General features: G+C 42.3%; 2 protein-coding genes and 1 long non-coding RNA gene across 3 annotated transcripts in view; all 3 read left to right on the top strand.

Annotated features, from left to right (window-relative positions):
- The window catches only part of MRPS6 (mitochondrial ribosomal protein S6), a 67099-nt gene that overhangs the window by 22156 nt on the left and 18120 nt on the right, over positions 1 to 26823 (top strand). The gene's annotated exons all lie outside the window — the stretch shown is intronic.
- Positions 1628 to 3784, top strand: SLC5A3 (solute carrier family 5 member 3). The gene has a single exon (XM_052636136.1). It carries the CDS (start codon positions 1628 to 1630, stop codon positions 3782 to 3784), a length of 2157 nt encoding a protein of 718 aa, XP_052492096.1.
- LOC128043749 (uncharacterized) lies at positions 16299 to 26800 on the top strand. The gene is made up of 3 exons (XR_008198973.1): positions 16299 to 16504; positions 17610 to 17702; positions 26383 to 26800. It is a non-coding gene; the product is annotated as an uncharacterized LOC128043749 (long non-coding RNA).

The raw sequence follows: 26823 nt of genomic DNA, 5'->3' as shown, positions 1-26823 counted from the left end.
CATGTGGAAGGCGTTAGGTTGAATAACAAAATGTTTTTCATATTGTTCCTCAGCTCCAATTATAATTACTTTGAAGGTTCAGAATTTATCTCTTTTTCCAGGAGAAAACCTGTCATATTCATAAACTCAATTTTAGGTAAATTTAAATGTCGGTTTTTTGGTGATTTTCTTAATCCAGGACTGAAAAAAATCTGATTAATATTGACAATAATTTGTTCCCTAATGGCTTACAGATGTCTATTTTGTTTAGGTTTGGGAGATACAACAATAATGATGTTGTTTTTCAGTCTTCCAGAAAATTTTTCTCTTTTTCCCTCCTCTCCTTGCCTTGTATACCGTTCAACAAGAAAAAATACTTTTTTCAGTGTCTTCCTTCTAGCTAGCAGAATAAAAATTTAGGGTTGTTTATAAATTGTATGTTCCTGTCTTTGTATGGAACATCTGGTTTCCCTTTGAGGCAGGAGCCACGTCAAGTTTCTAGGGTAATGTGTGATGACTAGCACAGATGGACCTTTGTAGTAGGAACTCAGGGAGATTTTGTGACAGTAGTCTACCTAGGGTAAGCAGTACTTGATACTGCGTGTGGGAGTGGATGATACTACCTAGTAGATACCTGTTCTATCTAGGACCCTAACTTAGCTACAAAATATATTACTCTTAGAACGCAGCAGTGTCTGAAGATTCATTTTGTTGTCATTAAGTTGTGTCCAACTCTGTGCGACCCCGTGGATTGTAGCCCATCAGATTCCTCTGTCCATGGGATTTTCTAGGCAAGAATACTGGAGTGGGTTGCCATTTCCTCCTCCAGAGGATCTTCCCGACGCAAGGATCGAACCTGTGTCTCCTGCACTGGCAGACGGATTATTTACCACTGAGCCACCTGGGAAGACTGAAGATTCATTTAGGTGACCTTATTTATTATGAATGATTAGAGTCCCCCTCCCCCAGGTTGCTTTACGACCTCGGTGCTTTTCCAGTCTGAGACTACCACAGTAAAAGAAGAAAGGGCAGTGTCACGGTGGGCAGTTGTCGGTTGCCAGGGAAGTTAGACTACTTACTTAGGACAGTATATTTTTGTTTTCAGTTCAAAATGATAAATATTCTCCCTGCAATTAAGTGATAGCATGGATTGCTCTTTCCTGTGGAACTGAAGTATATATATTAAAATTTTTTTTTTTTTTTAAATAATGTCTTGTTGCGCCGTTTTGTTAGACTGAAAGTTTCCTCATCGCTTGGTGAGCCCCTCCTCTAATTCAATCTTTGTCTTTTGTCTTTGCTGCCTTGCAGGGTTGGTACAGTAGGCTTCACTAGACTTAGCTGCAACTCAGAATGTCTCCTCCAGCCCCTGAGTAAATGCTGATGGTCTTGTGGAGAGTGGATTAAGAGGACGAGCTAAGTTCTCAATCCCAATTAAGAAGCGGAGGAAAATTTAAACTGTCTCCTTCAAAGTTTATCACAACCACCACCATCAAGACAGCAAACCAAAGGACAAAGACTTTGACCTGCTGTGTTGCTCTGTGTAGTCCAGTTCACGTATGGTTTCCAGACTTGGCTGGGGTTACTCATGAGTAAATAAAAAGTCGGACACTTCTGTCATTGGACGCTTTTATTCGCAAAGTTACCAAACATGAGGGCTGTCCTGGAGACAGCAGACATTGCCATAGTGGCCCTGTATTTTATCCTGGTCATGTGCATTGGGTTTTTTGCCATGTGGAAATCTAATAGGAGCACCGTGAGTGGATACTTCTTGGCGGGGCGCTCTATGACCTGGGTAGCAATTGGTGCCTCTCTGTTTGTGAGCAATATTGGGAGTGAGCACTTCATTGGGCTGGCAGGATCTGGAGCGGCAAGTGGATTTGCAGTGGGCGCATGGGAGTTCAATGCCTTGCTGCTTTTGCAACTTCTGGGATGGGTTTTCATCCCGATTTACATCCGGTCGGGGGTATACACCATGCCTGAATACTTGTCCAAGCGATTTGGTGGCCATAGGATTCAGGTCTATTTCGCAGCACTGTCTCTGATTCTCTATATCTTCACCAAGCTCTCAGTGGATCTGTATTCGGGTGCCCTCTTTATCCAGGAGTCTTTGGGTTGGAACCTCTATGTGTCTGTCATCCTGCTCATTGGCATGACCGCTTTGCTGACCGTCACCGGAGGCCTTGTCGCAGTAATCTACACAGACACCTTGCAGGCTCTGCTCATGATCGTTGGGGCACTCACACTTATGGTGATTAGCATGATGGAGATTGGTGGGTTTGAGGAAGTTAAGAGAAGGTACATGTTGGCCTCACCCAATGTCACTTCCATCCTGCTGACGTACAACCTTTCGAACACAAATTCTTGTAATGTCCACCCCAAGAAAGACGCACTGAAAATGTTGCGGAACCCAACAGATGAAGACGTTCCTTGGCCTGGATTCATCCTCGGGCAGACCCCTGCTTCAGTCTGGTACTGGTGTGCCGACCAGGTCATCGTGCAGAGGGTCCTAGCAGCCAAAAACATTGCTCACGCCAAAGGCTCTACCCTGATGGCCGGCTTCCTGAAGCTTCTGCCAATGTTTATCATAGTGGTCCCCGGAATGATTTCCCGGATACTGTTTGCCGATGACATAGCTTGCATCAACCCCGAGCACTGCATGCAGGTGTGTGGGAGCAGAGCCGGGTGCTCTAACATTGCCTACCCGCGCTTGGTGATGAAGCTGGTTCCCGTGGGCCTCCGGGGCCTGATGATGGCCGTGATGATCGCCGCTCTGATGAGTGACTTGGACTCCATCTTCAACAGCGCCAGCACCATATTCACCCTCGACGTGTACAAACTCATCCGCAAGAGCGCCAGCTCCCGGGAACTAATGATCGTGGGCAGGATATTTGTGGCCTTCATGGTGGTGATCAGCATCGCGTGGGTGCCCATCATCGTGGAGATGCAAGGAGGCCAGATGTACCTTTACATCCAGGAGGTAGCTGACTACCTGACGCCCCCAGTTGCAGCCCTGTTCCTTCTGGCGATTTTCTGGAAGCGCTGCAATGAACAAGGGGCTTTCTATGGTGGAATGGCGGGCTTTATCCTTGGAGCAGTCCGCTTGACACTGGCCTTTGCCTACCGTGCCCCGGAATGTGACCAACCTGATAACAGGCCAGTCTTCATTAAAGACATCCATTACATGTATGTGGCCACAGCATTGTTTTGGATCACAGGACTCATTACTGTAATTGTTAGCCTTCTCACACCACCTCCTACGAAGGAACAGATTCGCACCACCACCTTTTGGTCTAAGAAGAGCCTGGTGGTCAAGGAGAGCTGCTCCCCGAAAGATGAACCATACAAAATGCAAGAGAAGAGCATTCTGAGATGCAGTGAGAATAGCGAGGCCATCAACCACGCCATCCCCAACGGAAAGTCTGAGGACAGCATCAAGGGCCTGCAGCCGGAAGATGTTAATCTGTTGGTGACCTGCAGAGAGGAGGGCAACCCAGTGGCTTCCTTAGGTCATTCGGAGGCAGAAACACCCGTGGATGCGTATTCCAACGGGCAGGCAGCTCTCATGGGTGAGAAAGAGAGAAAGAAAGAAGCAGAGAACGGAAGCCGGTACTGGAAGTTCATCGATTGGTTTTGTGGCTTTAAAAGTAAGAGCCTCAGCAAGAGGAGTCTCAGAGACCTGATGGAGGAGGAGGCTGTTTGTTTACAAATGTTGGAAGAACCTCCACAAGTTAAAGTAATACTCAATATTGGACTTTTTGCTGTGTGTTCACTTGGAATTTTCATGTTTGTTTATTTCTCCTTATGAACTTTTAAGGATATGATGAGACACTAACTTAGGAAAATACTGGTCTTTGGAAAACAACAACAACAACAACAACAAAAACCCTGCAAACTTATGTAACTGTTGCATCTCTCAGGCATTGTTTACGCTGTAGGTTTTAGCCAAATTTTACTTAGCAGAAAAATCATCTATTTGCAAGACTTTTATTTTCCCAGAGATGGATGAAAGTAAATTTTCAACCTAAATGAAGTAAAACTTGTTTAAACAGACTGAATTGTGCAAATGTGGTTTAAAATTTTGCATACCAAAGTAAGGAGAGACCAATTATTCTCATAGAGCACTTAGAGCAGAGTTATATGCTAAGGTATCATGAGTAAGATACACTGTCCACACTGCCAAATCTTGGTAGGCCTTCTTACCCTGAAATAGAAGACTTGCTCATTTTAACGTTTTCTCTGTCTCTGTAATCCCTACTCCCATTTTAAAGAACTGAATTTGTACATTGTATAATCCATTATGTACTGAAAATCTAACATGTGCTTGTGGAGTACTTGTTTCAGGGCAAGTTTGTTTGCCAGGTTCGTTTTGTTAGCATGAGCCTATGGATTCTGTATGCTGGAAGAAAGGAAGAGGAATGTTTCTTGTAGCTGTTCCTGTACCACCAGTATATGGAATGTTGGGAGAAAGTTCCAGCTGTTTTTTGTTTTCTCTTTTCTTTTTTTTCCTTCTCTGAAGTTTAAGTGAACCACACTCAAATGATCACCAAGTAGTCTTTTCTTTATAAAGTTGTATGTCATGACTGTATTGTAAATGATTATGGGGGGGAGAAAATGAAGTTAACGTTGCTGATGATCCCCAGATTTCCTGACCAAGTTAAGATTGTTTATATAGTTTGAAAATTAGCATCCTCTAAAGCAGTGTTTGATCAGCTAAGCTGAACAGGTGATTCCTTGTACACCATTAATTCTCTAGTTTTGTTCTTTTCATTTGGTAACATTCTTTATTAACTAGTTAACCTTCCTGAGTGGATCCATTTGGAAAATATGTCCAGAAATTTGAAGAAAAATTAACTCTGCTTTTGTGTTGGTTTGCCCCGCTTGATTAGATGGTGATATATTGAAGTTGAGTTTTTAGAGTGAAAATTCATTCTGAGATCATAATGTATATCCTTCATAAGTTTTTTTCCAATTTTTTTTTTAAGACAACATATGTACACAGCCTCTGCATTTTTGTTTAAACAGTTACAGTGACTTAGAGCATGAGGATATTTCATTGCAAACAGGCCATCAGTAACAGAAAACTCAAAAAGAGTGCATGCTTTGCCACTGGTGGGTTGCAGTATAGTCTCTCTGTAGAGTGGATAGCATATTCAAGAGAACTTCTACAGATTTAGTAGTGTGTCCTATGGAGAGTCCAGGACTTGTGTAATTGTAGGGTCCTCTGTCTTGGCATGGCTTTGTATCCAGTTTCAGCGTTCCTGGAAGAGAATCCATTTTTCCCGGGTGGATTCCCCTTCATGAGCACAGGGTACAAAAGACGTTTGAGAAAAGCTCTCCACATGATGTCCTTCTTTGTGCATGCTGTCCTTTTTCCTCCATGGCAGATGAAGGAAAATAATTTTGTATCTACTTTCTTTGACTTTTCTGTAACCTCTGATATTTTTAAAATTGCATGATTTTATTAACCTTGTATTCTTTAGGGGAAAATTATTACTTTTTTAGAAACTTTTGTAGATTTTGAATCAAAACTCAGTCATGATGACTTTAAATTTTTTGTATTTGTAAACTAAGTTCATTATGATGGACTTGATTAGTTCAGAGTTGATTTTTAGAAATTATCAGGCAGCATAATGTCTCCCCATCTCCAGGAGGCTTTGTGAGGGGCTGAGTCTGTAGTTGAAAAAATAATTTGTGTTTGAATAGTATGATTTCTGAGAGCTTATTAGAGTGCCTTGCGGAATTTTTTTAGTTTCATTCTTAAGGTTTATAAGCTGGGGGCCAAATGAGAGTAAGGACCGTCCTCGAGTGGAGGCCGAGGCTGTGACATATCCAAGGTTACCAAGTCTGTTGGGAAGAACAGAAAGCCAGGTGTCCAAATCTGGACTTGTGGTTTGTCCTCTTCTTTTCTCAAAGGAACTGTTCTTCTTTTGAGACAGCCTTTTGGTATTTGGGGAAATAATAGGATCTTAGATTTTTCAAATTGCCATTAAGTTGTAGAAATTAAAATTTTTCTTTGAACACATTGCTGTGTAACTCAGCAGTGAGGTTTGACATATTGGCTGAGCAGCCTTCTCATCCCTTCTGTTAAAAGCATAAATGAATAGGTGGTGTCTAAGTGGATTTCCCCCCCCCCCCCCCACCTTTGTTTAATGTTGACTCCTAGTAGTTGGGGTCTTAGCATCCCCCTGCCTTCTCTCTGCTGTTGTCTTAGTATGGTACATAACATACATCATCTTGTGTCTTACTTGTGTGTATATAGCAGTAGGCCAAGTTTAGAGTACTAATGTTTGTAAATAAGGAATGGTTATTAGCATATCCATTAGGATTGTTTATTCTTGCCAGTGTAAACATCACTTTATTTAGACTGAGGTCCCTGAAGCTTGCCCTTCTTATTGCTTCCCAGTAATAGATAATGTGCTTGTATGTGAATTCCTGATTGCCGCTTCATTTCAAGGGACCATTCTTCAGTCTTTACTTCGTTAGAATGATCATGGAATGATACATAGTCTCTCGTAAAGCTAGCAAAATAGTCATACTTTACACTAAATGGGTCCTAAGTGATGACATTGATACCTAGATGTTAACATGTATATATTTTCTTATTGGCTCAAGCTAAGGTTGAGAACTGGCTAAGAGTGATTGACTGAAATAGTTAGCTAAGAGTCAGAATGAAGTGAGGACACTGGTGTTCAAAGGTGGAGAAAAATACTGTCTCATCTGGTATCCCCAGTTCTTAGATTTTGTCCTCTCGGGCAGTCTTAGTCTCAAGATCTGATGAGAAGAGCTTGTTGCCCAGGCATGCAGAATGATTATGGGTTCCTTTGTGGGACGTCTCATTTCCCTGTTGAAGAATATTTTGTCCTTCTACCCTGAGATAGTAAGTGGCTTTTGAAACAGCAGAGCCAATCTTTTCCCCAGCCTGTCTTTCCTAGTGAGGTTATCACTCTTATCTTCTGGTTAGAGCAGCATCAAGCAGTAGCCGTGCTGCTGTGTCCTTTGGCCTCGGTCCAGCAGATCTGATCTCCCAAGGCTTCTTTTTCACTTGGCTCAAAGGCGCCATTGTCTTTTTGCAGAAAGAGGCTGGCCTGGGTCACAAAGCCCTAACTCTTAGGGATGGCACATGAAGTAATTAACAGGGGCCTGTTGCTTGATGAAATTTCACATTTTAAGAATTGAGGAGGAAAGTTGCTACTCAGTTCTCTAACCTGAGGCTGAGTAGGGGCTTGAAAGTCTTGTCCAGGGTGGTTAGAACCTTTAAGTCTCTACATTTCTCGGTCCATTGTTATCTTCTCTATATTGAGTTTTGTGGATCCTCTCTCTGTAGAGATCACGCGGTACAGGTTACTTTCATTCTTCACCACCCTGTAGACCTGCTATATTATTAGCTGTTAAAAAGTTAGGCACTACTTTGTTTACGCTGTACTCCCCTGTGTCATTTTCATCTGAGGTATGATGGCTGAAAATGACCACACAGGTATTTAGCAGTGACACCTCTGCATTTCCCACTTTGGGTTGAGAGATGTTTAAAGACCATTGCTGTTAAATTATGTGACTACAGAGACCCGCCAGGACAAGATTTTCTGAAGAAGTCGGAAAAACTACTAGATGAGATGCTGAGAAGTACCTGGGTGTAGCAGCCCTAGGCTTCAGTATTCATAAGATTTCTCATTAGCTGGGTGTTAAGTTGCTTGTCCTTTTAATGTTGACATTAGCCTGAGCAGACGTCAGAGATAGGACTTACTCCTGTTTGTGTGTTGGCCCACCTACCATTCAGAGAGACTGGTTTTCCCCTTGATTTGTCTTCTCTCCCATTGCTTTAATTATTCACCTATTCTTTGTTTGAACACTTAACATATTCCTATTTTGATCTTTTGTCAGCTTAATTCACTTTCAGGCTTATTGCCATGGTGTGCACAAGTGGTGCTGTGCCCCAGATTTGAAGGCCTGGATCCAGAGAATGATTCACTAAATAGTAGTTGTGTTTAAATATACTAAAATATCTATTAGCTTAAACTGTAAATGCTCCAGAGTTTTATTTTCAGACTTTGTGTTCACTAATAACAAAAGCCCTAATACTAATAATTCATCAGAATTTTATTCTCGAAGCTCATTTTTCAAAAACTCGGCAGAAGTAGTTAAAATTCACACCAGTCCCTTGGAAATGATGGTATCGCAATGTAGAGAGGAATGGAGTTTGTTTTGATGCTAAAAAGCCTTGTTGCAGCAATTAAAGGTAAAAAGCTGGAACCTAGTCTGTTGGCATATAGAGAAACTCTTCTGTACTAGTTAGGTGTGAAGCTGGATTATGTAAGAAGTAATCTTTTAATCACTATGCTTGGTTTTCTTGGTTGGCTTAACTCAGGGCTGCAAACCCCCTTTTTCTCCATTAAGCTAACTTCTCCTAATTTGGTGTGTTTTTTTGGTCAAACTCTCACCTCTGATGGAAGAGTTACTTTCAGTTACTTTGACTGCAGAACAGAATTTAGCTAAGGTTCAAAATTATTGATAGACTTTGCCAGTGCTGAGTCTCACACCATTATTCATGTTGTCATATAAATGTTTTTATTTAAACTTCTCTCTCCAATGCTGGGAATAAGGCTTTAAACTACTGATTCACCTTTAAAGGAATGTTATGTGAATTGATATAATTTTATGTATTTGTTTCCTTCTCAGATCCTTTATAAAAGATAGGGTTTAGCCTTTTGTTTTGGGTTAAGCACCCCATTTGTCTGGTAACTAATAGCCTTAACCATTGGCATGTAGGCTTTTGTTCAGAAGTAAACACAAAGGTTTGGTATGTCTGCATCATTTCTCATCTCATGCACTTTATTTTTTGGAGGGAGGACCATAATCTGAGACCTGACTTAAACCAGTAACCTTAATTTACGTAATGACTTCTGAGGTTCGATTTGGCTACCTGGATTTATAGTGTGTTTGGGTAGAGGGATGCTAGAATAAATCCGACAAAGCACAGTGGCCTCAGATTCTTGCTAGTGTAGGTGCAGTGCCTTCTCCTCAGAGAAGCCCTGGATTGTAATTGTTTCCCCGATAATGGAGCCACGCGCCCCCCGCCCCCCAGACAGTTTACAGAGAGTGAACCCTCTCAGTGAGGGAAGTACAGTTGTCAGTGGTCTCGGCAACAGCACAGAGCGAGAGTAGATAACCGCATCTTTATTGGAGACTTGTATTTGCCCTGGTAAATTCACCTTGTACCCTAGTGCTGCTGGATAAAGGAGTGTTTACTTTTTTTATTGCCTCTGGGCAAACTTGTCTGGGTAATTTTTCAGTATATCAGTGTCGCCTGTACCTCTGTAAGTGGAGTGTTCACTAATAACTCACTTTTTTGTTTTAGTACCCAAACTGGCACAGGCCATTCTGTAGGGTATTCCTTAATATAATCAGCTTCTGAAATTTATGTTTTGATTAGTGCCTTTTGGTTGCTGATATATCTGCTAGTTCACACCTTTCCCTTTCTTGATACATAACTCTTACATAATCCCTCTTTTTAAATTTTGCTATGACTAGTAAAGAAAATACATTTATATTTACATATTTTACATGTAGCCTTTATTTAGGTTCAAAGAACCAGGTAGGTCTAGCTTATGTTGCAGCTTAAATGTTATTTATTCATCTGTGTTTGCTTTCTTTATGTCCTTATTTAAAGATTAAGGTTACTTATCTGTGAGTATGTTTTAACTTTTATCATTTTCCAGTGTAGGTTGGGTAGGCATGTCTGAGAACATATATGTGACAGTGTTTCACATTCCATGATAAAAAAGCTTAAAGTAAGTTTTATAGAAAGCACAAACCACGTTCCCTCGTGTGTGTAAGTCCACGTGTGGAAAGCACAAGGCTAACAGTGTTCTCAGTATCCCACAAGTGCCCGGCCTAAAAAGCCCACCATGGGTCGTCTCTGGAGTTGTCAGGATGAGCACCGCAGTGTTGCAAGCCCTGGACAGGGAGAGGTACCTGAATTGGGGCTCCTGTCATGAGAGTCAGTGTTCTAGTCTGAGGACCTGTGTTCTGCTTTGGTGGAGGAGAGAATACTAGTGTCAAGACTGCTGCAATTGTACTGGGGGGTTACCAGCTGCAGCGGGGCCTGTGGGCTCTTCCCTACCATTGAACTGGAGAAACAGGAACAGGCTTCCAGGTTTCTGGTGGGTGGAACATTTTGACAAACTTCTGCTTTAAGCTGTAGAGCCTTTGGGTTATTTTTTTAAATCATAATCTGTATGAAATTTTACCTCCTGTCAATAGCACCCTGAGAGCATGGAGAAATCTCACATTTTAATAGGGCAAATACTAATCTTTAATCTTCGTGTAAGTTTAATAATCTTAATGAAGTTATTTTTTCATATGCCTGACTACCCTTCATTTTAATAGAGCAGAATTCGATCCAGGGATCACAAGCATCAAACAGAGTGAGACATCTGCCAAATGAACTATTCTTTGCTTTTCACATTGATTGTATTCTTTTGCCTGTGGTGTTACAAGACTAGGTTAGATGAAATCTATGAATATGCCTGCAAAAGAAGAAAAAATAATGTGTTTTCTTGCACTCGGCATTGCCCTTATTTTACTCCTCACTTTCTTCATCTGAATAGTTAGTCCCTGTTTATCGGCAATGAATAAATACATCTCTCTCTTGGATCTTGCCTATACATCAAAAGATAGGAAAACTCTAAGAATGAAGAGAAGTGACTACCTTTTTCCCACTCTCCTTTGTTTCATATATTTATCTTAGGGATAGTCAACTTTAATAATAATGTGGAATGAAGATTCAAGCTGGTGTAGACTACAACATGGTTTAGAAGAATTAACCTGAGCACTTTGAGGGAGAGAGTATGGCCTACAGCAAAAAGCCAGCAGTTGTGTCCCTACAGCAGTTTTTAAGAATGTAGCACCTCAGGCTTTGGTGGAGTTGAGAGGAACAAGAAATACAGGGAAAAGGAGAGGTTTGAGGAAATCTTTGGCTTAGCCATGTGTGATAAGGCAAAGCAGTAGTAACCTGTTAGTTCTATATACTATATAGAATGTGCTCTGTACCTTTAAATTTTGTTTTTAAATCTACAATTTTTTTAAGAACTTAAAGGATGCTTTTGAAGATTCCTTTGGCAGAATATCTTTCACTGATATATCTTTCAGAATATCTTTCTAATTTCCATGAATGATTGCTTTAGTTAGTCTAGGTGCACGTGGCTGTCACGGTGTAAATACGTACAATCAGAACCTTCTCATTTCACTGTGAGATCTCTTTTGAGTGGCAAACAGATCAGCTAGTCTTTTTTGCTCATGGACTTTTCTGTGGGGTTGTTAAAATGCAAAAGCTTTATTATTTTCTTTTTAAATAATGACATATTACATTAGTGTCAGATGATGGTATGGAATCTGTTGCCCTGCTTCTCCCCACCACGATTGCTTCAGTTGATGGATTGCCAACAGAGTTCAGAAATGAAAGCAAGGATTTACCCTTTCTTTGCTTGAATGTTCCATTTTTGTTGCCCGGACCTATGTTGGCAATCACATATGAACTATGTTCTCAGTGCTGCTGCTGCTGCTTCTCCTTTTTTTTTTTTCTTTTGATAAGGTGGATATCAAAAATAGTTGCTGTGCAAAAGTTAGTAGTCTTCTTCAAGAAGAAAACCAATTCCTTCTCTAATATCCTGTGAAATTGCTTCATTCATTCCTTTACTTTTAAGCCAAATGTCAGCAGAGTACTGCTGCCTTCTGTCTAGTAATTTTGATACGTAAGTATTAGTGCATTTTTAACAGATGTCTGCATTGAAGACTGTCTTTCCCAGTGTCCTGCCTCTTAAAGCTTTGTGCACACGTTCTGTGAGAGACCAGTCTGCGCTGGGCTGTGTATTGTGTACATGGGTTGTTTTGTCAGTTATGCATTGTAGACCAAACGTGATGTTAAATGAAGTTGTTGAGTTACTGGTGAGTTTTTTGAATTGTAAACTGATTTCCAGTGTACCCTTCATTGTCTGCCGTGTGTGTTTTTCTTTTTTTAAGGTTTGACTTACCAAGTCCATCTCATTGTATAACGTTTTAGTTCCGAACAGAAAGTAGAATTTGGTATAAACCAGGTAACTTCCATATTGAAAGGAATACAATTGAAATTGTAGATTTAGGATTGTTAACCATACATGACAGTTCTAACTTGACTCTTCTAACCTATTGTATACAATCTGATTTTTTAAATTGTAGACATGTATGATCTTGGTTTAATGTGTTTTTAAAAGTGTTATTATTTTAAAAAAATGAAGCAAATCTGCTAAAGAGCTGTCAGTTTTCATTACTGACTCTGTAAAATACACTGTTCTTTGTGTACTGTGTGTTATTTTGCCAGCTGCTGCATTAGCCTTTAAAAGTATTTGGAAACTTAAGATGAACTACATTTCTTGCAAAGTATATTCCTTTCTGTGGTATTTTGTCCTGTAACTGAAGTATAGTAATTATTTTATGGAAACGTTAGCACTTCTGTACCAACTTTGAATAAAATGAAAAATTTACATTTCTGTGGCTGAGTATTTTCAGTACGAACACACGTCCGTCTTCGAGGTTGTGCCTCAGTTCCTTTTCTCTTGGCTCATGAAGAGTTCCAGTGCGTTCCCCTACCGTTCATTGCTCTTCACCTTGGTAAGCATGGAGTCGCAAGTATTAACTGAGAATATAAAACAGAGTGAATAAAAATGTGCTCAGTGTTTTCACTTCTAATTCTGAAATAATTGCAGATTGTAGGACAATTGTGAGGATAGTGTGAAGAACCCAGGAAACATTTTCATCCAGGTTTATAGTAGTTAACATTTGGCCGCAGCTTCTTGGTCATTTCTCTCATCAGACGCTTTCGTGAACCATTTGAAAACATAAGTTGCAGACCTCACTCCCCTTTAACCCTCTTAAGTATAGGTTCTTGGGGGTATAGTTCTTAAAACAAGGACAGTCACCCATATAAGCATAAAATAATTATCGAAATCTGAAAACAGTAGTACAATATTTTAATTTAAAGCTTTGATTCAAATGTTACTCTGTGAAATGTCCTTTTATAGCAACTTTTTTTAATTTTTAAGTTTGGAAACCAGTTCATTGCATTTAGCTTTAATGTCTGTCTCTTTTAATCTGCAGTAGTTTCTCAGTGTTCTTTTTGTCTTTCGTAGTACTGATATTTTTGAAGTTTAGATGCCAGTCATTTTGTGAATTCCACTCCTATTTAGGATTGTTCTTCTCATGACTTGACTCACTATGCATTTTTGGTTACGTTTTGACTACAACATAAGCAATAATAATAGGTCCACAAAGCCTCACATCGGGAGGTGTGTGATGTGTTGTCTCATTATTGCTGACATTGACTTTGATACTTGATTCAAGTGGTACCTACTGTGTCTCTCCACTGTCTAGTTAACATCTTCCCTTTTGGTAATAAGTAAGTTGTGGGGGAGATAATTGAGTTTATCTCCCTGGGTTTCCCTGGTGGCACAGAGGTTAAAGTGTCTTGTCTGCAGTGTGGGAGACCTGGGTTCCATCCCTGGGTCTGGAAGATCCCCTGAAGAAGGAAATGGCAACCCACTCCAGTATTCTTGCTTGGAAAGTCCCATGGACAGAGAAGCCTGGTGGGCTACAGTCCATGGGCCTGCAAAGAGTTGGACACAACTGAGCGACTTAACTTTCACTTTCCCTGATAAACTCTAATTTGGGCTTCCCTGATAGCTCAGTTGGTAAAGAATCACCTGCAGTGCAGGAGACCCCAGTTCAATTCCTGGGTTGGAAAGATTTGCTGGCGAAGGAATAGGCTGTCCACTCCAGTATTCTTGGGCTTCCCTTGTGGCTCAGCTGGTAAAGAATCTGCCTGCAGTGTGGGAGACCTGGGTTTGATCCCTGGGTTGAGAACATCCCCTGGACAAGGGAAAGGCTACCCGCTTCAGTATTCTGGCCTGGAGGATTCCGTGGACTGTATAGACCACGGGGTTGCAAAGAGTTGGACACGACTGAGTGGCTTTCACAGAGTTCACATAAATAACTCATTATTCCTCATCAAACTAGCCCATAGTTTTGGCATCCATTGATACTTCTTGCCTTAGCAAGTTATTCCTTTGGTGGTGTAAAACAGTGATTTTTCTTTCTTTTTTTACTATACTGAAATCAAGAATTTCCTCTTCTCCCCGTTTGTCTATCAGTTTGAACTCATGTACTGCCTTATTTAGTAGGTTATGATTCATTATTGTCATTGTTTTGCTCAGATGTTTCCAGATTTAGCTAACAGGTGTCCCTTCAGGCTAGTTTGGGTTCTCTGTGGCACGTTTCATTGTTTCTTGAGTACTTACTGGCACAGTGGTAAAAGAATCCGCCTGACAGTACAGGAGACACGAGATGTGGGTTCAATCCCTGGGTTGGGAAGATCCCTTAGAGGAGGAAATGGCAACCCACTCCAGTATTCTTGCCTGGAAAATCCCATGGACAGAGGTGCCTGGAGAGCTGCAGTCCACGCCACAGTCGCAGAGTCAGACACGACTGAGTGTGCGTGATATCGCCTCTTACAGCTGTGTCTGTGCCCTCCAGTCCCTGTATTTTTCTGTTTTATCCACTCCAGAGACTCAGCCTCCAAACACGCATCTAGGGGTCCAGCTACTCCATAAACTCTGAGGCAGCTGTATTTTAGTTCCTGACTCACCCGCATTTTCAGAGGTGCACTCAGTGTTGCCGGTCCCCAGGTCTTGGGAATTCTACAGTGTAAATATGGTTGACTCTTGGTTTCCCCACTGGTGCTTTTTCTCCACCTGCTTTCTTTTTTTTCCTGAAATCATATTGCTGTTTTCCCTCCTCTCCCTCATTCTTGTAGACTTGTGTGTTAACAGCAACACTAACAGGAGTTCTCGTAGGTTTTTAAGAGGGCGAGAAATATGCTGCTGTTGAATCCTCCCAACTTGCTGGGGAATCCTGGTATCCACTCTTCACTTAGCTTTGGAAGCTCGAAATTTCAGGGCCTGTTGCCTATTTCTGCCTTATCCTAAAAGAACATGTTGCCAACCAGCAGCACAGTGGGAACTGAGGAATTCTGCTTACCTTGGGAGTTACAGCTTCTATACGTGACCTCCAAGTTTGAATGCAGTGCTCCAGGGTAGATGCTGCTGATTTTAGACTGACAGGAAAAGGAAGTAGAACAGAATGAGGTCTGCCGTTAACTTTGGATTTTACTCCTTCTGGCTCTCATTTGAGATTTTATTGTCATGCTGTAAAATACTATTGTCTCTACATGGGCCTTGCTGACTCATTAACAGACGTTTTCTTAGGTGTTTGGAGTCTCAGTTTTGTTGTAATCTTCTCTGGTACACTGTAAGAGTCAAATGTCCACTGGTTTTATTGCATCCCAAGAATCTTCAGAAGTTTGGAGGCACCTTTCTGAGTCTCCCACTGTGTCTTTATTTCCACCCTCCCCCTGTTTGTTCCTAGTTCCTTGACTGTACATCTCTGATTTTGACTAACAAGATATACTTAACTTTCTTATGCGTCTCTACCTTTATATACATACATTATATATATAATGTGCATTTGTATATATGTGTATGTGTGTGCTGTCTGCCTTTTTGCAATGAAGATCTTATTTCTCCTGAATTTTATTTCATTTTTTAGTTGAAGCCATTTTTCCGTTCTAGTTGAATTAAGTACAGTTGGTAACTTCCGTCTGTCTTTCCACATATTCTCTGAAGCACTTATTCATCAGACATTTGTTGACTGCATCCTGTACGCCAGGTTGTTTGGATCTCCAGCATCTGGTGACGATGGAACAGAAAGCCACTTGGAGAGGCGTGGCTGGGGAAGAGGGTGTCCTGAATGATGGCACTCTCAAGATGCGTGTGGAGTGAGACACACACGCAGGATTAGGGAAGGGGAGGCACACTTTTCCTTGGAAGTAGCTGACTCTTGAAGGGTATTTTGATTTCTTGAATTCCTCCATGCTTGTAAGCCCTTTGTCTTCTCTTTAGAGCAATGTAGTCCTGTAAGAACCTTCCTCCCACTGCTTGAATTAAGCACCACTGCAGGATAGTCACGGTTTGGGTCTGTTGTTCACCAAGATAACGCAGATGTGACTCTCTTGCCAAAGCCCGCATTTCCGCCTCTTCTCGAGGTGTATTTTTAAAAAATTTCCCTTAAACCAGTCGGCTGATATTTTTGCTAAACCCATACGTACAGTGACACTTAGAAGATTCACAGAAGCTAAACTGACTCTGCTGATAACCCTTGTTCTCTACTGTCAAAGCCCTTTGCTGATTCTTACCTCCCTGATCTCCCTGTCATTCCAGTGCTGCATCCCCTCCTGCTCCCTGAACGGGTTGAAATATAAGGCGAAGGCCGTGCACTGAATTGTGCATGAAGGAGAGCAGTCAGTAAGCCAGGTGCCGCTCCATGCTGTCCACCTGATGCCTGCCCTTACTATCAGTTTCATGAGCTGTGGCATTTCATCTGCTTGCTGCCATGGTAACCAGGACTCCTGCCAGTCTTCTTGATTCCCATCTTTTATTCATCTGTAAGTGCGTCTGGAGGGGGAATGAGGAGGACCAAAATGGAAATCTCCCAGTTTTAAAAGGGTTGTGGGTTTTGAATGTTCTCAGAATAGCAAACATGGATACTTCAATTTTGGCATTTTCCTACCTTTTCAGGTAGTATTAACCACAAGTAGTCACCTATTAAAATTGTCATTTCACATTCAGGGAGGGTTCCATTATTACTGTGAGGAAAGTGGAGCTTTTATGCTTCTTAAAGTTGGAGGAGAGCATTGCTGAAAATCCTCTGTTAACTATAGTTCAGCCAGGATCATTCATCTTTGGAGTGATGAGAAGCCAGCCAGCTTGCTACTAGAATGTAATTCTCACCTTTGTTCACACCTGGGGCGCTCTGAAGAATTGTAATGCCCAAGGTTTTTGAACCCCCAGTCTAACTGAATCAGCATATCTGCGGGTGAGATGGAGTGCCCTTTAAAGACTCCCCAGATGATTCTGATGAGATCTAGAGCAATGCCTTGGGGATTCCACCCTTTTCCTTTGACTTACCCGAATCACAAAGGGAATGGTTGGTTATGGGCAAATGAGCCCCCACTTTGGCCCTAAAGTGACCTCTGAATGACATTCTTTTTTGAGTTGAGACCTTGGACACAAGTAGGTTTATTAAGGAACAAAAACTACATTGCGGTTGAACTATTCACGTTTACTGGTAAATGAAATGAAAAGTGTTAGTTGCTTAATCGTGTTCAACTCTGACACCATGGGCTGGGGCCTGCCAGGCTCCTCTGTTCAGATTCTCCAGGCAGGGATTCTGGAGTGGGTAGCTATTCTCTTCTCCAGGGGGTCTTCTCAACCCAGGGATCGAACTTGGGTCTCCTGCATTACAGGCAGATTTCTTTACCGTCAGAGACACCAGGGAAGCCCATGTTTACTGATAACCCAGGCACATACATAGCCGACAGCTCGTCATTTCGTGTGTTTCGCTCAGTCGTGTCCGATTCTTTGCGACCCCATGGACTGTAGCCCACCAGGCTCCTCTGTCCATGGGATTCTCCAGGCAGGAATATTGGAGTGGGTAGCCATTCTCTGGCTCTCTTGTAATCATGGGTTCCTTCTTGCTTGTTCTTTAAGTTTATTCATTTATAACCTTTGACACCAGTGCCGGTATTGATGTCTCTGCACAGACTAGCTGCAGGGGTCCTTTGGACGCCCGCTGCATTTAAGGTAAGTCCAGTTTGTGATTTAAAGGCATGGTGCCAGTCTTGTGGCTCACCCTTTTACACCCGCATGTTCGCCTGTGCCGCATGTTGGACTGTGCCGCGGACCGTGACCCGACTTCACTGTTTGCGCTCTGCTGTCGGCACAGCGTTCATCTGTGCTGAACTTGGCAGTCGTTGGACACTGACCCCTCTGATTTTTTTTTTCTTCCATTCTTCCCTGGGTTCTTTCTATATTCCTCACATCCTCAAGATTCTCAGTCCTGGCTGCCTGGCTGTCGAATGGGCAGCTCGTCTTAACTGTTGTCATTCTCTCGCTTTCCTTGGCTGTTGTCTTTTTCAAGACACTTGGTCTTTCCCCATCGCATCTCTTCCGTCTGCCCTGATTCTAGACTCAGAGATCTCAGAGATCCAGTTTTCCCTCTCATTCCCCAAAGACGGAGCAGCCAGTTGTAAGCACTCGTGATGCTTGAAGTACAGTTTGCAAGACTCTTCCAGTAAACCTGGAAAAGCTATCTGTACCAGCCTGATTGTTAAAATATTTAAAATGTGTATGGATATGGAGTCGGTGGAGTTCCCAGTGTTGAGGCATAGTTTCAAGGCTTTGACACAGAATTCACAAACTATGACATCTAAGAAGACAGCAGTTGGCATAGGCTAAGGGGAAGAAATTCTTCTTAAAACTGAATTTGCCCTTCACCCCCATCCTAAAAGTTTGTTTTTAAAACACCTTTTCATTTTCATTTTAAGAGAAATTAGGTAATATAATGAAGTGTTAAAAGAAGAGACTGGAATACTCTTATCGTACTACTTAAGGAAAAGTAATAGAATTTAGGTTTATATTCATCCAGAAGCTATATATGTATATTTTAGTACTTTTTTCTTCTGGAAAAAGCTGTGTATTGACCCTGCATGCTGATTTTTTTCTTTATTTTATTAAAATGATTTTATGTCAGTATTTAAGGATATTAGGGTCAGCACTTTTTAAATGGCTGCATAGTACTTGTTCAGTCAGTGAAAATAGTTTATTGAACCAGACTCCTATTAATGGACAACTATGTTTCCATCTATTCACTGTCCTAATAATTTTGTGGTATTTTGGTAGCTAAATTCTTGTGCATGGGTATCGTAGTTTTCTTAATTTCCTTGGAGTGACTGTAGGATTGAAGGTGTACACATTTTAAACTAATAATATATTGCCAAATGGCCCTCCAGAAAGTTTACGTTTTTACCAAAAGTGTGTTCAAAGAAACTGAAGTCTTAATTGTTCTAGGCAAAAAACGGCTGTGAGTGGACAAAAGCAAGGCTTCCACCTGTACTGAGTAAAGTGCCCACATGGATTCCGTCCCAGATGCAGATTCCATCAGAACCTGCTGCTTGTTGAACTGTTATCCCACACGTGCTCTGAGAGGACCCTAGCTAACCCTCCACCCACTTCTTGAAGAGGTGCTCAGCCATCAGAGTCTGGGTGAAGTCTGCCAGCTCAAACCATGCGCCCCCCCCCGCCACGCCAGAAGTGTTTCCCCTTCCCTTTTAGTTACTCGTGTGTGTCTGCACATCCCCCTCACAGCCCTCTGAAGGGCGGGGGCTCTGTGTCTCTTATCCTGTGGCATTTCTTTTGGAGGTGGATTACCTGATGAGTGACTTGGAAATCCTTGTCCTGAGGGAGACACTTGGAGAGGAATGTGGGTGGGTAGATATGAGGTTGAACCTTAGGAAATAGTCACTATTTGGACTGCTTGATCCTCCCCAGACGGCAGTTTCACAAGGTTCAACCTATATTTCTGATACCCACAGAGTGTTGTATGTATGGGAGATCTATCCAATTTATTCTCACTCCATTTCCAGATGTGAATGTCTGCACCTTCTACAGCTGATTTATGCCATTAAGATTATTTTAAAGTTGTTCCCCAGTAGAGATCTCTAGATGTCCCCCTCCACAATAATTGTTTCCCATAAAAGATGATTATGTGAAACATTGAATCTTGTAATCATGAAGGCTTTTGCACTTAGCGCATTCTTCAGCAGCTCTTAGGGCGCTTTTGCTTTAATGGCTAAATGACCACTTGGAATGTCTGAACTGTGAATGTATTTAACAATATTTTAAAATTCTGAGGTATTTTCGGTTTTGTGAAGTACACAGCAGAGGCATAGGAAAAGAAATCGTTTTTCACAGCGTTGCAGTATTTGTTACTTTCTTACACTTGATGTGTTTTGGTTCCCGTCTCTTCTCCCATCCTTTCCTCTGCCTTTTAAAGTTGGTTGAGTCTTTGTTCATAGTTATTTTACATTTTAAAAAAATGGTCTATTAAATATGATTCATGGACAAAGTAGTAGAGCAGTTAAGATCTCTAAAGTGTTTTCTGTCTTTGACCTTTAAAAGTTCTCTAAGAGTTACTTTTCTAGCCACTTAACTTACAAGTTATATAGTGTATAATAGTCCATTAGAGATACGTATAATCATGTTTCAGCATGTATTTATATATTTTTACATTAAAAAAATTTTTTTTTAGTGTTTACATTTGTCCTTACTGAATTTTATTCAGATTTTTAAAATAGCTTTTGTACTTAACAGTTTTAATCCTTAATTACTGGGAGGACTGCAGCTCTTGATGCAGTAAATTGTGGGGCAAAGAGATTTTCTTGAGTCATAAAAAATATTTGATGAAACAGTTCGCATGGACTCATACCCACAGTTGGGCTCTGTGGATGCTAGGCAGGGCTGGCCCTTCACACCCACTGGAGGTAAGTGGCGTCTGCTCTCTTTTCTAACCCAGGACTGCCAGTGACAGAGCTTCCTTGGAACCTGGCTCTTCTGTTGGAGGGTGCTCACAGATTTTGTTTTTCCAACTGTTGTGAGAATCTCAATGCAGAATTTCCAGGCACAAGTCTCTCTACTTGGAAATGTAAATTTCAAGGAACTTATTTTAAGGAGACAAACCTTGGAATTAAGGTGCAACAAAGATGGGAAAGGCTTTTACATTTACATTTTCACAGGTTTTGCCAGTTTTCTGACTTGGCTCTGCCTTCCCTAAATCCTCCTTGCTCCCAGGAATTGGGCTACTCTTTGTAGAGTGAGAAAGGTGAGATATGAGTGGGTGCTGTACGCCATTAAATGTTGTGAATTCCCGGGGATTTCTCTGGTGGTCCAGTGGCTAAGACTCCACTCTCCTGGTGCAGACCGCTCAGGTTCCATTCCTGGTCAGGGAACGGGATCCCACATGCTGCCACTAAGACCTGGTGCAGCAAAATAAATAAATGTTATTAAAAAAATACTGTATATTCTGTATGGTTTTCCGGTGGGGCGTGAGGGTGTTGTAGTGATAGCTGCGTATGCCACGGATTCAAAGCTGTGTTTGCCGGAGAGTCTAATTTATGAGATGGTTTTTTTGACAGGCTTCTCTTTTGGGATGAAAATATGTTCATCCCACTGGCCATTAACCGGTTAAACACTGGCCATTGACTGGTGGTGTTGCTCATGGTACTCCCGTGAATTCTTAGCTTAAAAAATGCTGCTGAATGGCAAGTGGAGATGCCCTTCCTTTGTTTTCCTCATCTCCTTGCTCTTTGTTTATTATAGCAACATTGCCCATCAGAGTCCTTAGAGCTGCAGGTTTCAAATTGTGATCTGAGGAGCCTTGGGCATCCCAGGGACCTTTTCAGGGGATCGGTGCAAAGACAACAGTGGGTAAAACAGCTGTTGCCTTAGTATAAATCTAGGCACCACCACCAGACTTTTCTCGTAGTCAATGTATTCCTTATCACCATGCAATTGGAGTGTTTTAAAAATGCCATTTTACTTCATAGTGTCCTTCAGAATGATTAGTGGTGCCAGAGCAGTATTGGAATTTAATCTCAGCAGGGGCTTTAGGGGGCTTCCCAGGTGACAACAGTGCTAGAGAGTCAGCCGGGCGAAGCAGGAGACGCAAGTTCCATCCCTGGGTCAGGAAGATCCCCTGGAAGAGGAAATGACAACCCACTCCAGGATTCTTGCCTGGGACAGGTCTAGCCTTCCACCTGGCCCAAGGAGTGATCTGATGGTCACCTGATGTCTTTGCATTTTGAGTGATGGAAAGGTCAGTGCTTCACAAGGCAGCCTGTTTCACTTTCATGGAGCTGTAATTTTCAGAAATGTGTTCTTGTTATACATCAGGGCTCTGTTTCTCTGTAATTTTTATCTTTTGATTCCAGTCTAAATCTTAGGGCCCAATCAAAACATGTCTTATCTTTTACATAGTAGCCCTGTAAATATTTGAAGTTTCTCCCTATGTCTTTTTCAGTAGCTTGAACACCAGTAGTTCCGGTAATTAATAATAGTTCAAAATTCTAACTTAATTAAGTTTTAATTTTGTCTAGGATGAACTTTCTTTTTAAAAAGTATTGTTTAGTGTAAGTTTTTTGGATAATCCTATATCTTACCAGCAGATTGTTAGAACAGTCCAAGTTTAACATTTATGAGTATGTCCGTGTGAACTTCCTATTCCTGAAGTACGTGAGCTATTTAGTTTCACTTCTATTAAGTGAACCCTGGGTTCTTTTAAGCTGTAGTATTAGTGTGAGCAGCACTTTGGCGCTACGTGAGGCAGGTGCAGAAAACACCAACACTGACATGTTGCCTCGCTGTTACAGTCACTGCCCTGACAGTGAGCTGTGCTGTGTGTGAAAAGCGGCTTCAGACTGTCTTAGAGAAAGAGGAAGCTTCGTGTCCCTGCGGGGTAAAACTGGGAATAGGTAAGCAAGAGGCCCCCTTGGGAGGAGGTGCGCTAATTTATTTAACAGCCCGTTTCTAGCGCCTGTTCTAGCGATACGGACTGTTGTTAACAGTCGTGTACAGGATGGACAAATGTGCGTGCTCTCCTGAATCTTGCATTGCTGTATTGAATCAATGAGCGGAGTGAGTGAGAGTCGTTCAGTTGTGTCCTCCTCTTTGCTACCCCGTGGGCTGTAGCCTGCCAGGCTTCTCTGTCCATGCGATTCTCCAGGCAAGAAGGAGAATGACATAGAGAGCCTGGGGTTGGGATGGGCACCTCTGGATGATAGGATATCAGAAGGAGGAACACTGGGAGAAAAGACTTGGTAAAAACACACACGTACACACGAAACTTTTATGTGCCCCCAGGATATTTTGAGAATTGTGGCAGAAATACTGTTTGTGTGAAACTCAACAGAGACAGAAAAGTGGTTGAGAACCACTAACTTAGCACCTGGGAGACTGACGCACAGCTTTAAAATGGATAGATTTCAGTCATTTATCCAGAGCTGCATAGCATTAGTGAAGGAATTGTGACTGGAATTCAGTTTTTCTAGTTCCCATTCACATTCATTCACTGTTTCTTTTCCATATTTTTTTTTTCTCAAGTGAACGTTTTCGGCTCCCCAATCTGTGCCGTAACAGAGCCGTGTCTCGCTGACATATGGTGGGTTGGAGGAAAGTCTTAAGGAGCTGCTTCACAGATAGGGTGAGAGAAGCCGCAAGAAGCGCGTGCGCACAACCTCCCTCAGAATAGTTGGAATTAAATGGTTCAGAAGCCTTGGAAATGAGAATTACGCCAGCAAGGTCCCGTGCTTCCTGTAGACCATGTTTTTGTTGTTGTTGTTGTTGTTGTTGTTGTTTTACAAATTGAACATTGTGCTTTGTTGAACAGAACTTTTTTTTTTTTTTTAAGAATCCTAACATTTTTATTTTAATAGACTCCTGAGTTTCACCAAATGAGGCAAGTTGGATGCCTGGGCTCATGGGTTGCTTAGATAAGGAGCCGGTGGATGGAGAGTGGTGGATTTTGTAGAAACCCGTCTGCATTCCGGTGTGCTTGTGCGGTGAGGCTGATGTCCCTCAGCACGTTGGTGCCTAGCGTGTCCACCTGAGGACCTGGCCCGGGGAACCCGCGGTCTGGAGCTCAGCGGCCCAGGCTCACTATACTGGCTGCCGCACATTTTAGGGAGAGCGGGTTGAGGTCTTACCCACTTCCCCTCAGCCCAGTAGCACTGTGGAGCAGAGGTCAGCCAGATTAGCGTCCACTTTGCAGGCCATACAGTCTTGGCTGTAACTTCAAGGCTGCTTTAGCTTGGAAGCAGCCATGGGCACTATGTAAAATGCCTGAGCTGGCTATGGGCCACTAAAACTTTATTTGCAATTCTGCGTGCTAAGATTTAGCCCTCAGGCCCTGGTTTGCTGACCGTTGACTTCCAGTTGATGAGGCAGGTATATAGGACAAATTGAGCAACTCTCTTCACAAACAAGAAGACTTTTAACCCCTCCTTCATCTTTTTTTTTTTTTTAAACTTTTGGTAACATGAATTACAGTGAAATGAATGTGGCCATTCAAGCAGTCTGCCATTTGGCCATTTGACCTTGACGTGCCAAAGTTAGAGTGTGTTTTGATGTTTTCCCGAGCTACATTCTTGTTAGGTAGCCTTTCCCCTTTTTTGGACAGAAGAAAATCTTTGATTTTACAAGCTCTTACTTCAGAAGAGGTGCTCCATGTTTCATACTGTAAACTCTTCAGTTGGAGTTTAAACAAGGCAAGAGGCATTGAGATATATTCCTTTCTAATCAGGAAAAGCTGAATTAAAATTTATGATTTGAGGAGCTAGTCAGAAGACTAATTAGTCAGAGTGTGTGTGTGTGTTTCCCTTACCCATTCTTAATTTGTATAGACTGTTCATCTGTCTTATCATAAGTTAATTGATATAATACCAAGTCAAGAAATAGCATTTTTAATGAAATGAAATATTCCCCTCCTGTTCGATATGAGGTTTCCGCAGAACATGGAAATGTCTGTGAACTAATGAAATGTGAGAAGAATTTAGGCTCTGCTTGATTAGAGCTATACAAAAGTGTCTATGGAGAAATTGCCATAGATTTTTACCCAGTGTTAATTAATACAAGGAGATTTTGGCCCCCTTTTTTTTTTCCAGGAAATTTCTGTTTATCATAAGGTTGGTAAAATATGTAAATACACATAATTTTCATTAGTAGGAATTTTAAAAAAAATCCCTAGTGGGCTACAATACGAAATTCAAGTAGAAATTTTATTTCTAAACCTTGAATTAACAGTGTTTTCACAGCTTTTTAGCAGTATTTGTCAGAAAGAAATTACACAGGTACGTGGTGGGTTTTCTTCAGTTACTAGGATGTACACTTTAAACTTTTTCTGCAGTTTTCTTTTCATTTGATCCAAAACAAGCCACCGGAAGGTAGTCTTTTCTGAAGTTCCCTCCTGCGTTTCAAGATTTCTTTGCTTGCATTCCTTCACTCACGTCTGACTGTCATGTCCGCGTCCTCGGACCTTCTTCCTCTGACTCAGCTTTCTCAGTGTTCCTTTTCTTCGCCTCAGGCTCTTTCAGTTGTTAATGGCCACATGGTCTCCAAGTCATGGCATCTCTCAAAGGCCCAATTGCCAAATCTGTAAACCTTCTTTGCTTCCTTTTTTTTTGGTCCTGATGAAGATTAAATATATGTAACAGTAAAACACTGGACAGGTCGTACAGCAGTTATGCAGCACATCGTGTTGGCAGTGTATGAAAACATCCATCTTGTTATCCTTTGGCTGGTTCATTCCCCTTTAACTGCTGACTTGCTCGTTGCTTTCTCTCCTCAGACACTGCTCAAATTTGTCTGCCCCTCAGACTCTGGTGTTTTCTCTTTCCGTCATGTCTCACCCTTGGCAGTCCAGCTTCTGGCAAGACTGTCGAGTGACTGTGTGGGCCCCGTACTGTGGCCTTTCCTTCTCCATGCTGTTTCTCTGGCAGCGGCCTGTTGTCTTAGTTTCTGCGGCAAGGCTGGTCTGGTTTTCCTGCTGCTCTTTGCTTCTCTCACTTGGAACCCTCGTCTTGGCCCCTGAGTGTCTCTGCTTCCCAAGGTGCTGTTGGTCTCTCCTGCTCGCCCCATGCCCTCTCTTGTGCCCTCCCTGCTCCTGGGTAGCCCTTCTCTGCTGATGACGCTGAAATGTAACCTTAGAGCCTGCCCTGAGGTTTTCAGCTGAACACTCGCATCTTGAGAGGTCAGCTGTTTCCTTAGCTGTTAACAGTAACCCCGTTCTCCCAGCTACTGTGTTTGGGGCCTCTCTTTGGCCTCATCTCTCCCCCATTCTCCACCTTCCTTTATTTAGTTGTGCCTTCCTAAGTTTACCCCTGTGAAGTGTCTCTTCTTTCAAAAGCTTTTGGTATATACATGTGCATAGAAACCTGAAAAGAAATTCACCGCAGTGTTGAAGCTCTTTGTCTCTGGATGCTGGAGCTTCCCATCGCTGCAGTTTTGGGTCCCGGCCGCAGGTCTCAGTTGTTTCTGTGCTTGGACGCAGCCGGCAGTCTCCGCCTTTCAACCTGCCCTCGTCCTGAGCCTTGTCTGGTGGGGCTCTGAGCTGTCTCCTCGCTCCTTTCTGTCTCTGCTGCTTTCCTTAGTGCCCGCGTGGTGTGCTCCTGCGTCCCCCGTGGCCGTCTCTCAGGGCTTCCGTCCAGAGCTCCTTCCTCAGTGGAGCCCTTCTTCCAGCCGAGTGTGTCTTCTCTTTTCACGAGCTCTTTGGGCCCCGTGTCACTTCCTGCGTCTTGCCCTCTGGCCTTCTTAACGTGGGTTTTTGGTGTTCTTGTCTTCATTAGATTGTAAGCTCCATGTGGGCAGAGATTGTGTCTTACTCGTCCATTCCCCATTTTGGTTTACAGTCTCTTACTTTTTCTTTGGGAGACAGCCCCTTTCCCCACTGGCTGTCTATGGTTCTGGTGGGACAGCCAGTCCAAGCGTCCTGCCGAGAGGATGCCCTTTCCCCGGAGTTTGAATATTGAGTCCTGGGCTGCAAGGACTGGCAGTGACTGGTGCTGACTCACCCTGGCCAAGGTGCTCTGAAGAAGCCACTGGTTAGTCCCTGCCTCCCAGACCCCTGGAGCTGCTGTGGTCCCTGAACTCTCCGAGGCCTGCCTCTCCAGATTTTCCTCCGTATCTGTGAGCTATTCGTATCCTTCCAATAAATGTGTCTTTCTCTCTGTCTCTCTTTTTAAAAAAAAACAAAAAATCTTTAAGTTAGCCAGAAATAGTTTCTGTTGATTTTACCCAAAGATCCCTTCCAATAGAGCTGTTATGATCGGAACTGACCAGACTTTAATCATTCTGCTCCTTACACTGATTCTCATGT

Source organism: Budorcas taxicolor, chromosome 1 (genome assembly GCF_023091745.1).
Source record: "Budorcas taxicolor isolate Tak-1 chromosome 1, Takin1.1, whole genome shotgun sequence".
Lineage (NCBI taxonomy): Eukaryota > Metazoa > Chordata > Mammalia > Artiodactyla > Bovidae > Budorcas > Budorcas taxicolor.
The sequence above is the reverse complement of the archived record's forward strand: the minus strand, read 5'-3'. Positions and strand labels throughout refer to the sequence as shown.